Raw genomic sequence first — 12,494 nt, 5'->3', positions numbered from 1 at the left:
AAAAGGTTTGGACAGCCATTATCATTGGCAGGCTTAGCTTAGATTTACTAAGAGGCAAAGTCTCAGGAGCCAGGAGTCTCTTCCACCCACTTCCTACATGCCCAGTATTGTAGAACTTTGCTCTGTCTTCAATAACCTTACACCAGGGCACAGCAGAACCTAGTGGGTCATGCTGAGACTTGCTCCCCGCCCCCAGCCACTCCCTTCTAACAGACCAGAGCAGTTTTCAGGCACTGAGGTTTTTTAACTCAGCTTTCTTGATTTGCTTGACTTTTAGAGGCTGAGTCATAGCAATTTACTTTTAACCTGCCTTTTACTTTATCGCCCATCTCACTTCTCAACCTCTAATTTTCTTTTCACAATGATTTTGTTCATCTTTAAAAATTAGGAAAATAATGTTTCCTTTGCAGGGTAAGTTTTAATCAGTTGATAATATATCTAGTGAAGTGCTTGTCACATAATAGGTGCTCAAGGTATAACTACTATTGTATGATATAGGATCTTCTGAAAGTGAAACATCAGGAAATGAGTAGTGTGTCAGGTTACTTACACAGGGGCCCAAGTTTCCTCACTACTTGGGAAATGAGCAGGTTCTTTCCACACTCTTGCCTGATTCTTTTTGTCACAGAGAACAAGTGTTTGCAAGTTGGATTGGGTGAATGGTCTGAGCAAAGCTGATGGGTCTCATAGGAATATAAAACATCTTAGTCCATCAAGACTACACTTTACTTCTCTATGTAACTACCATGATTATTATCATTTAAACTCCAGGATTGTCTTCTAAGTGAAATGATTTTTTTTATTTAGTTGCTCTGTGATGAATTATTGTAAATGCTGAAAAGATAGCATGATAATTTTAGTAGCCTTTTCTCCTTATCCTTATCTTTTTAAAGATTGTGTTTATATTTGACCAAAATATTTAACTCAGTAATTTCTGAGTAACTTCTGGCCAACTCAATTAAAAAGAAAATCAGTATACTCAGCTCTTTGATTGCATTAACTGACCTATTCAGAGGAAACTGGTGAAGTAGAAAGCTATTAAGTTTGGGTTAATAAGTAATTCACTTTTTAAATCAAGTAATTATCATCATGAATGGTTAATATTACAAGTACTCACTGAAATTTATAGCAGTTATAATAACTCTTCCCTATGGATATTAATCATTAACATGCTACAATTCAGCACTGCATTTGTACTAAAACTGCACCACTGTTAATATAATTTCCAAGAACTGTCAAAACTGGATATAGAAATCAGATAAGAATTTACTAAGCTGCTTTCTGGGTGGTTTATACTTGTTGCAAGATACTATTCAATTGTTTGTTCTTCCCAATTGAATAGTGATAATACCCAAAACGATGCCAATACCAAGGAATTCTGGGTAAACATGCCAAATTTGATGACTCACCTAAAGAAAGTGTCGGAACAAAAACCCCAGGCTACGTATTATAATGTGGACATGCTCAAATATCAGGTAAGCTTTTTATATGGTCAGGGTATTGATTCCACATTTACAAATTTATATTCAAAAGTACCTAGTGTTCAATAAATGTAAAGTAATATTTCTATTAATATTATTTAAAGCCTATCATAAGAAAATAAAAACTTGTAAAGGACTCCTTGAGGACTAGTGCTGGGAATATTTGTGCATATCCTTATTAATTTAAACTTACAAGTTCAACGTTTTATTAAAAAATTAAAGAACAAAATGAAGTTGCAGAAAATTACAGAAATTAAGATAGTAAATATTGATAAAATAGATCACTGAACTTTGATAAGAACTTTATGTACTAAAACCATTTATTTGTAATGACTAAATGCAAGGAATCTAATTTTTTTTCCTAGTGTGATAGTCCTGTGGAATAGTTCTAATAAAACTTGTATTTAAAAAAAATTAATATTAAAAAATTATACACTATCATACTTTAATGGAAATCAGTGTATCTCAGACCTGATTTGCACTTTACAATCACCAGGGAACTAGTAAACAAATGCTGATTCTGAACTGGTGCTAATATATACACCCACATATATTTGCTGGGCCATCACACCCCAGAGATACTAAGTTAATTGGTTTAGGATGAAACCCAGGTATCTGCATTGTTTAAGCTCTACAGGTGATTCTGACACATCATATGGGTTAAAAACCATTTAATTAAATCACTCTAAGGAAACCATGATAGTGAAATATAAGATACATTTTACAAAAATGCACGTGAATATAATGTTTTCCATGGGAAAATGGTACCACCTAAGTTTTGGACATTATGGATAATACTAACAAATATATGGTAATGATATAAATTCATAAATTTTATAATTAAAATATAATGCATAATGCACTTTATTTTTTTAGAATATTTAAAGCTGCTCAGTGACTGCCTCAAGCTTCTGAGAGAAATGAGAAAAACAGGGAAACTGTTTATATTTTTTCCCAGAGCACGTGAATGGTTTTCATCCCCTGAAGATTGAAACTGTAGTTGTTACTCTTCATGAACTCTCATTACAAACACTGCATTTATGTTTTCACTTCAGATTTAAAAATATTTGAAACTTTAGGTCAAAAATGTTTGAAATGTGGGTTTTTTTAATTCCCATATCCATTATTAAGTCAGCCTAGAAGGTAGACAGAATTCACCTATTGCAATATAAGCTTGGATTAGAATATTACAGTAAAGCAAGAGACAGAATTCTGGAATTAGGTCTGCTCTTCTTACTCATCACATGACCTTGGGCACCTTGTTTAATCTCCCTGAACCTCAGTTTTGTCATCTGCAAATAAATATAAAAATCATACTTGCCTAGATATTTATTTCATAGCTTGCTGTGAGGAGCACTAATAGCCTAATATATTTTGAAGTGCTTTGTGAACTGTAAGTAACCCTGTGGTTTTCAAACTATGTTTTGAGGAATCCTTTTGTTTTTTGCTTTGTTGTGTTTTTGTTGTGGATCATTATTTTTCAGCAACACAAGGAATTGGGTTGTGGAGGAGATACATTTGAGGATTTTGTGTGATTGCCCTCAAATCACAACCTCTTTAGTCTCTGGCCACCAATAGCATCCCCTGGGAATTGGGACATCCAGAAACACACTCTTGCATATCCAAATAGCACCTCCCTGTGGAGAGGAACTACTATCAAGTTGAGAACTACTGCTGAGTACAAACAGAATACAGAAAGAAGGAAAGGGGTCTGCTGTGCTTTTGACCTATTTTAACAAGAGAGTTCTAAATGAAAGTTAATTTTCAGAAAGGATTGTGCTGCTAAAAATATTGAAAGTTTGAAAACTGTTACAGTAGTTAGTTAGCTAAAATTGTCATCAAAAACCATGTTTGACATTTCATGATAGAACATTTCATTTCTGGACTTGATTTTGCAGCAATCTTCCTCCTACATCATGAGCTCAGCCCACCTTCAGCACCCTCCCCGATAGATTCCATCCATGGAGGCATTTCTAGTCCAACAGATAGTTACTTATATCATCAAAATCAGCAAAACTCATACCAGTGAATAAAAATGCACGATCATAAGTGCTGTCCACACAGTCTCTGTGGATGCATGTCCTTGTAGAAGGAGACCCCACTAGACATCTATTCATAGTTGCAATTAACAGTGGAGAAATAACATTGTGAAATGGTCACTGTGACTCCCAGACCTCAATCTGATATTATTGTCTGTGTATAAGAGAAATGTTGAGTCTCCAAATCTGTCTTTTCCTTGGACAAACTTATAGTTGATTTTAGACAGTAGAATGTAGCACTTCCAGTCAGAAGGTCTAGGTTCAAGTTCTTACTTTGGCAAATTACAAAGTAGTAGTGATAACCTGCTTTGTCTAACTCACCAATAAGTTGTGAAGAGCAATTGTAATCAGAATATTGACAGTTAACATCTATTAAAGCATGACTTCCTTACTAAGCACTAGGCACTGTGCTGTGTGCTTTGCATAAAATATATCTTTCAAGCTTCCTAATAACCCTATGGGTAAATATTATTGATATTATTCACAATTGGCAGGTGAGGAAATTACTGAGGCTCGGTGAGGTTTACTGACTTGTCTGAGGTCACTCAGCTTGTAAGTGACAGAACCAGAATTCAAACCTAGGACTCTCTAGCTTTTTGGCCACAGCTCCTAGCCAGTGTGCTATTCTACCTCCCTAGGAGACCTAAAGTGCTTTACAAACCATAAAATGCTTTAGAGATTTGGGTCATTGGCTTCAAGTTTTGAATCTGTTAGCAGTTTATCAAAGCCCCTAAGTGCCTCATACACAGTCTCCCTTGCAGTGATTTTGAGAACTCATTTGTGAGCACCACAAACATTATGAAATTTTGTCATCTAAGAACATTTCTATGGGAGATGATCATAGCTTCTGGTTTTGTTTCAGATTAATGGTTGAAACGTAAACATTCTCTTCCCTGTCATTTGGCAAGGTTTCTGCCCAGGGCATTCAGTCCACACCTTTGAACCTGGCAGTGAATTGGCGGTGTGAGCCTGCAAGCACTGACCTTCGCATTGATTATAAATACAATACGGATGCAATGACCACTGCCGTGGCCCTCAACAATGTGCAGTTCCTGGTCCCTATAGATGGTGGAGTAACCAAGCTCCAGGCTGTGCTCCCACCAGCAGTCTGGTAAGAAACCACCAGTCCCCTTTCTCTTCACCAAAGCCTCCTTCTATGTAAAGGGATGACAGACTTCTTAGCATTTGCATTTCCTACCAGAGGAGGGCATATCAGTCTTGTGGGTCAGGGTTCAGGGTGGGAAACAGAAAACAATGGGATAGTTTAAACAGAAAATGGTTTAATGAATAGCTATAAATCCTTACAAAATAGTGGAAGTGACTTCCAGGAAGATGGTCTATTAGAAAACACAGAATTCACTTTTCTCCCAGAAAAATAGCTAGAGGACATGCAGAAATGGCCTGGGGAAAAAAATTGTTCTAGGGATTAGGACACCAAGGGAAGGCTGGACACAACCCATAGGGAGAATGGGAAATAGAAAAAATCTCAATGGGAAAACGCTATGAGTAAAAGCTGCAGCTCCAGCCAGTGCCCATCCCCCACCCTTGAAGAAGGCAGCCTTGAATTCTCTGGCCTTTGGCCAGTGGCTACGGACAGAGGGGACTGCAGCCCCCCCCACCCACCCCCCCAGCAAAAGGGAGAGAGGGGTATGCGGCCTAAGGTGGCTCAGCTTTTGGACGACAAATTTGGTTTGCTCTATCCCAGGAGCCCTTCCAAGCCTGCTCCATTGCTTGCCTGGGGAGCTGGCAGGGGGCTAAAGAGACAGTCCTCTCAGACACCTTCCCAACTGACCACGACTGGTGGTTAAGGATGCAAAGGGGAGTGGAATTATTTCCTACTAGGAAAAAGGAAGGGGCTGACAGCAAAGTTGGAGAACAGCCTCTGAGAAAGTTTGATTTGTGAGGCTTTGAATACCCTTGAGGCAGAAGCCCTGTCACATTGTTGTAGTCTGTGTTGCAGAGATCACACTCTGACCAGGCTTTGAACTGAGAGGCTGCTGAAGAGCCCCATTTGCTGGAGGACAAAGAAGGGCATGAGAGGAAATTTAAAGTAAATAAATAGAAGCTATTTGGGGCCTTTACAACCTCCCTCCCCAAGGCCCTCGGAAGCAAGTCTACAGCCCATTACTGGGTCCATGGTCCAGATTTGAACAACTAAACAGGGATAATACTAAAGATAGGTTGAACCAAGAATGAAAGAATAGCAATAAAACACAGCCACGTGCTACTAAACCCCTATGCAAGAGAAAAATTGAGCATCAGAGTAAATTCATCATCATAATCAGATGCCTGGACACCAGCAAAATATTACAAGTCATACTAAGAAAATGGAAGATATGGCCCATGCAAAGGAATATATCAAAGGAGCAAATGAGACACAGGATTTGACACAACTAATCAATGAGGTTCATACTAAGTGAAAGAAAACTAGATACAAGGTACTATATATTTCTTGACTCCATCCATATCAAATATAAATACAAACAAACTAGAGTAATGGAAACAGAACAGCAGCTATGTAGGACAGGGGAAACAGAGAGATTGGGAGGTGATAGGTTTTTTTGTGTTTTTTATTATTATTATTATTATTATTACTGGAATAATGAAAATGTGTTAATAATGATTAAAGTGATGGATGCACAACTATGTGATTATACCAAAGGCCACTGAATATACAGATTTTACACTTAGGATGGATTGTATGCTTTATTAGTATGTATCAATAAAATTGATTTCATTTTTAAAAATTGGTGGAAGTGCTGGAGGATCAGGCATTAGAATGGATCACCAAAAATGGTTCCCAAGACACTGCAGTACTAGCCTACCAGAGGAGCTGCTGCTTCTGCTGTAACTGAGGCGAGAGATTAGAAGGCTGATGGAGGAATCACTGAGTTCAGGAACCCATCACTGTACCTGTGATCCAAGGATCAAAAAGTTCTTGCTGGCATCGCCTTAGCTGCTCCTCAACATTCACAAAACGGAAGTGTGGACTAGAGCACTATTATAGAAGATCCCCAACTCAGGGTGCTGAGAAAAGCAGGAGAATGGCCTCTGCCTCCTGTTCACCTTCTCAGTCTCAAGCAGTGCATGGAATTGTTGAAAACTAATTTGCATCTAGAACCCTAACTACAAGGAATTCTGGGGAGTATAGTCTTTAGTTTTCTAGTCTCTGGATCATAAGAAGGCACACTAGAGAAAATATGGGAATAGATACTGACTGTATACTTAGTACCAATATCATCTGTTAAAAAGAATTTGTTCTTCTAAAGAAAACACTCCGGCTTTTCCACAGTTATCAAAAGCAAAAGGAAGAACATGCTTGAAAAATGAATGTCAGCATTTTGACAGTTCCAACTTAAATTACATTAATTAATTCATTAACTAACACTTCCCATTATTGTTATTACAGTAGATGTGTCAAAAAAATTTTTTAATCTGCCTTATCCTCTAAATGTTTATCTGACACTACTGTAGCTAGTTACAATAAGGAAAAGGAAGGGAGCGAATATATATATATTAATATATACACACACACACACACATATATAAGTACACATATATTTGATTGAACCCCAGACCTCATATGTGGGAAACCAGTGCTCAATCACTGTACCACATCAGTTCCCAATATCCTTTTTTTTTAGTGACTTAAAACATCAGTTTATTCTTTTTTTTTCTTTTTTTAATTAAAGTTCATAGATCACAAGGAATGTTACATTAAAAAACATAAAAAAACAAAAAAAATAAGAGGTTCCCATATATCCCACTCCCCATCCCCCACCACATCATTTTTGTAAATTGTGTTTTTTTAAAGATATACATCACAAAAAATATGTTACACTAAAAAATGTAAGAGGTTCCTGGATAACCCCCCCCCCCCCGCACTCCTCCCACACCATCAAACCTCCCTCATCATTGTGGCACACTCATTACATCAGTGACCACATTTTGGGTCACTGCTGCTCTACACAGAAAATAGTTTACCCTGTAGTTCGCACTCTCTCCCAGTACATTCAGTGCGTTATGGCGGGATATATAAAGTCCAGCATCTGACCCTGCAATATCATTGAGGACAATTTAAAATCCCAAAAATGCCCCCACATCACATCTCTTCTACCCTCTCCCTGCCCTCAGCAACTACTGTGGCCACTTTTTCCACCTCGATGCTAAAATTTCTTCTATTACTCGTCACAATAGTTTTGTAGTAGAATATCAGTAAGTCCACTCTAGTCCATATTTTATTCCTCCATTCTGTGGACCCTGGACCAACATCCATTTTTAAAAATCATCATTGTCTAGAAAAAATATGATATCCATTCAACAAAAATCCTTGATTATACCAAAGCCTTTCACCTATTTTATTTTTAGGAATGCTGAACAACAAAGGATATTGTGGAAGATTCCTGATATTTCTCAGAAGTCAGAAAATGGAGGTAATGTTAACACAGGCTTATTTTTATTTAGTAAGTAGTCCTGAAATAACTTTTAGGTATTAACCAACTATTAACCAAAATAAGCTTAGCACTAGAAATAGAATACTTCACTTAATTTTTGCATTTGTTTATTTCATCCAATTAAAGGAAATAATTCTTTAGTGAATCTCCCAAACCCAAAAAACACCCTCTTTATTTTCTACCTTTCTTATCAAGACCCCATAACAAACAGACCATCCTGTGTGTAGGGAAGAGTTTTTATGAAGCATGTTTCTTATCCTATAACAGACCCCACAGTCTCTAAATTAGGTATTTTTTTGCTTTTCCTTGATAATCTTCAGAAGGAAAATATGCGATCTTCCAAGTAGCATGCCTCCAAATTTTGAAGCACCGTTTTGCCAAATTACACTTTTACCAGTATGCCAAAAGGATTACTCATAATATTTAATGATAAATCAACATTTTTGTCACTAAAGCATATACTGTTTCCTAGTAAGTCAATGCTTGTATGTTAACTTTTTAATACAATATCCAAAATTATTCCCAGAGTATTCTTTTTCTAACTACTCTTTTTTTTTTAGGGGTGGGTTCTTTATTGGCAAGATTCCAATTATCTGAAGGCCCCAGCAAGCCTTCCCCACTGGTTGTGCAGTTCACAAGTGAAGGAAGCACCCTTTCTGGCTGTGACATTGAACTTGTTGGAGCAGGGTATCGATTTTCACTCATCAAGAAGAGGTTTGCTGCAGGTAAGTGGGTACGGTATAGGTGAATTTCATTTATGAAGATAATGTCACCTTAGTTACTCTTCCTTAAGAAACAGTAGGCTGTGATTTTCTCCTCTTCCTCCTTCTCTTCCTCCTCCCCACTTCCAACCCCCATTTTCCATCCCAGTTGGAAAGAAAACCAATTGCTGAATAAAGCAAAATAAAGTAAAAACTGGAAGTCAGACATCAGGGAGGGCTCTGGCTGCTTCTCCTGGGTCTCCTTCTTGGATGGGACTGACTAGTAGTTCCCATTATATAGATATGTCTACTGAGGTTAATGGAGTAAAACCAAGTTTTGTCATATTGACAAACAAGAGGAACACTAGTTGCTTTTGAATTTATCTTCACCTGAAAACGTTTTGTTCTTCAGTAGGATTTCACAGATTTTAGACTACTCAGGTTTCACTGAGATCTGGCAAGATCTCTTTTTCATTTTAATAGCAACCTTAAAATGTCTCAGCCAGAACTCTTGGTCCATGAACTGAATGTGTCCATGAAACAAGTGTTGTGGGGTTTTTTGTTTTTTGTTTTTTTGGCACAATTAGTAGGGTTTATTGGGGAGGGGATTTAACAAAAAAATCTAGATTTCCAGCTTTTTGAGAAAATCAGAAGATCTGGCAACAAACGTTCTTGCTCTCCTTCCAAAAACAGGGCCTGTAGCCACACATCCCATTAGAGCCAGGTTCGCACCTCCTTTTCACAGTTCTCACCTGACCTTCCTTTACTCATCTCAGGCTCCAGCACAGTGTTTCTGAAAATTTAGGATGTGTCAGAGTCACGTGGAGGACTTGTTAGAACCCAGATCGGTGGGCATGACCTGCAGAGTTTCTGATTCAGCAGTTCTGAAATGAGGCCAGAGAATCTGTATTTCTAACAAGTTCCCAGGTGATTCTGATCCAAGGCTCACCCTTTGAGAACCACTGCTCTTGGAAATCAGGTATGTTTTCAGAACACCTTCAAATACAGTGTCATTCATGGCACACCATATGGAGCTCTATTTCCAGAAATAAAGCAAGAACCCCAGAAGTAGGGTAACTATACTTGTTGGTGATTTGCTGGGATAAGTCATGGTTCTTGTGCATATTGTACTGATTTAAGTATGAATAATGCTCCCCTTTCAATCTCAAAAATGACCCAACTTGGAAAATAAATGATATGGTCACCCTTCCTTTAAGAAATTGGATTCTCACACCCGGAAACAAATCTTCCAACCTCTTCTGGTTAAAACCCAAAGCTCTGCAAATTGCTCAGAGGTGAAAATGTGGAAAGGCAAATAGCTGGTCTGAAAAAATGAAAAGCTTAATAAACTTTATACATTTTATAGTGGTGTTGCATCCCTCAAGTCTGCAGTAGTTGGCTCCTAGGTATAGGGGAGAAGGAATAGAAATGCTACCCATACAATAAACAAATAAATATGTGAACTAAGAGGTAACCTATTGATATGCCATTTTGTTTTGCAGGAAAATACTTGGCAGATAACTAATAAAATCTCATGCAAGCATCTGGAGTATTCATTCAATGGAGGACTGTTGTATACGAGAAACAGGTTCTAATTTTGGTTTGATGAAAACAAACCAAAATCTGTGCTTGGGGTGTATCTGATGGAAATGTCAATGACTTTCAGCAATGATTTCCCTCACACAATACCATGATGACCAGTCTACAGTATTTACTTCTAGGTGTAATATTGTTAATGGTTTTAAAATGTAATTATTGTATTTGTAAATTGTACTCATTCCAGTAAGGCAGTTAGACACTTGGGTTTTAGTATTTTACCATTCTTGAAATGGATGTAATTTAAACTGTGGTATGTAAATTTAATAGTAGTACTATTGAATGGCACAGTGCTTACAGAGGTAGATTGCATTTTGTCAATATATAAAATTTAAATATAATATTGATAGTTGTCATAAAGGGGGTGCCACATACAAAGAAAATTAAGTGGAATCAGAAAAAAAATTACTTTTCTTCAGTCCTTAGTATGTCTTACTCTAGTGCTAAATAAAAATTCTATCTTCAAATGTCTAATAGGTTAAAATTCAAAACTATTTCAGAAAAAACTCTAAGGTTACAGCATATTTGAAGAAAAGCATTATCACTTTTTAAAAGGCTTTTTTTTCAAACTGCAAATTTCATAAAAACTCAAACTGTGTAAACTGGGCCTCTTATTTTTATAACTTGTGTAAAAAGGGAAAGCAATTCATATTTAATGTTTAAGTATATGAAATTATAATCAAGAGTAAAGAAGATGCTGAAGTCTTAGCTACTTCCCCCCCTCTATCCACAGTTTAACAAAAGTAAAACCAAAATTGTGACTTTAGGGTCTCAGGACTTTTCATAGTTGAATTGGTTAACAACTTTTGCACAATTAACTCTGAACAAATCATCTCTCCCATCCAGCACAGAGAAATGGTATCCCTTATCTCCCTTTTTTCCCACAAGCATCAAAATGTTGGGACTAGAGAGTCCTAGGAAAGTTTGTTAGTCCCTTGTTTAGATCCAGAAGGAGAATTTTGATTGTCATCATTTATGTTACTTGGGAAGGAAAAAATAAATAAACTTTATAAATTAAATTTATTGTGCAATAAATTTCCTATTGGATGAACAAAATATTCTTTATTAAGATTAATTGTGTAAAACAGTAAATCTTTGCCATTCTTTGGGAATCAAGAAGAGAGTTTTAAAAATATGTCATGAATTCATTGTTTAAAGACATAATAAAAACTGTCATCACTCAGTCCCATCCCATCCCACAGTATAGATGTTCAGAGAGAAGAAGCACATCTCAAGGGGTCCCAGTCATGAAACTGGAAATATTAGTCTTCCTCTAAATTATAGAATTTATTTTAAACACAAACCAATTCATATTCTTGGTTATACTATTTAATAAGTATAATTATTCAGTTGTATCTTATCATTCATTGCTAAATTATATTTTCCCTTCACTCATATTTGATAATATTGGCCCCTTAAATATTAAAAGCAAATTCTATTTTATGCTTCTCACTTTTAAAATAAGGTTGTGACTAGCATTCTCTCTAGTGGAACTAGATATTTGTACTCCTTAAGTGAGTGCTTGTTCAAAATTATCTATTTTACCTTGGAAGAATTCCTAGAGTTCAAATATACTCTCAGTTGGCTTCCCAAAGTAGTCTGGTGTTGGAGTTTTTTGAACAAATACATTAATGTTACTCAGTTTTAGCAAAAATATTCAATGGGACTTTTAAGTCCCATAAAACATGGGGAAATTTAGAACATTGAAACCAATGGAAAGTAAGCAACAGAAAATTGAGAATTATCCAGCAAATGAATATTAGAATGTGTTTTTAAATAATCAATTCATGAAAAAACTTATTGAATATTAATACAAAGCATATTAAAACAGTGTAAAGATTAATGGTTCTCATGTCTTGCTCTTTATGTCTTGTTTTATTTTATATAGTTCTAGAATGAATTAGTGATTAAATAAAAGATGTTTTTTTAAAGAATAATTTTTGCTGTTCTTACAAAAATGCAATTTAAAACATAGGTCACAGTAATCCTTAATGGTATCCAAATCTTTCCAGGAACTAAATGTGAAACTATGAAAATATCCTACAATCCCTTAATTGATCTTTATGAAAAACAGAATGGGAGTCAGTGATTTCAAAACTATTAAACCTTGAATAACCCAAACCTCAATAGAGAGCATATCCTCTCCTTTCAGAAAATAAGTCAAATAATGACAGACTAAGCTGATATCAGGGATTTAGATTTTGTAGTTTGGCTTTTTTTTAA

At 36.3% G+C, this 12,494-nt stretch overlaps 1 protein-coding gene across 23 annotated transcripts in view; it reads left to right on the top strand.

Annotated features, from left to right (window-relative positions):
* The window catches only part of SGIP1 (SH3GL interacting endocytic adaptor 1), a 238,330-nt gene extending 226,125 nt beyond the window's left edge, over positions 1 to 12,205 (top strand). For all 23 annotated transcript variants that reach the window (XM_058303416.1, XM_058303406.1, XM_058303410.1 and 20 more), the window contains 5 exons: positions 1,343 to 1,475; positions 4,429 to 4,631; positions 7,889 to 7,953; positions 8,535 to 8,699; positions 10,178 to 12,205. In XM_058303416.1, coding sequence (XP_058159399.1) covers positions 1,343 to 1,475; positions 4,429 to 4,631; positions 7,889 to 7,953; positions 8,535 to 8,699; positions 10,178 to 10,200 — 589 coding nt within the window. In that variant the 3' untranslated portion in view covers positions 10,201 to 12,205. The remainder of the gene's footprint in view (positions 1 to 1,342; positions 1,476 to 4,428; positions 4,632 to 7,888; positions 7,954 to 8,534; positions 8,700 to 10,177) is intronic.
* Positions 12,206 to 12,494: the final 289 nt, after the last annotated feature.

The sequence above is a fragment of the Dasypus novemcinctus genome, chromosome 9 (genome assembly GCF_030445035.2).
Source record: "Dasypus novemcinctus isolate mDasNov1 chromosome 9, mDasNov1.1.hap2, whole genome shotgun sequence".
NCBI classification, from domain to species: Eukaryota; Metazoa; Chordata; class Mammalia; order Cingulata; family Dasypodidae; genus Dasypus; species Dasypus novemcinctus.
Note: the sequence above shows the minus strand (reverse complement) of the source record. Positions and strands in the feature narration are given on the sequence as shown.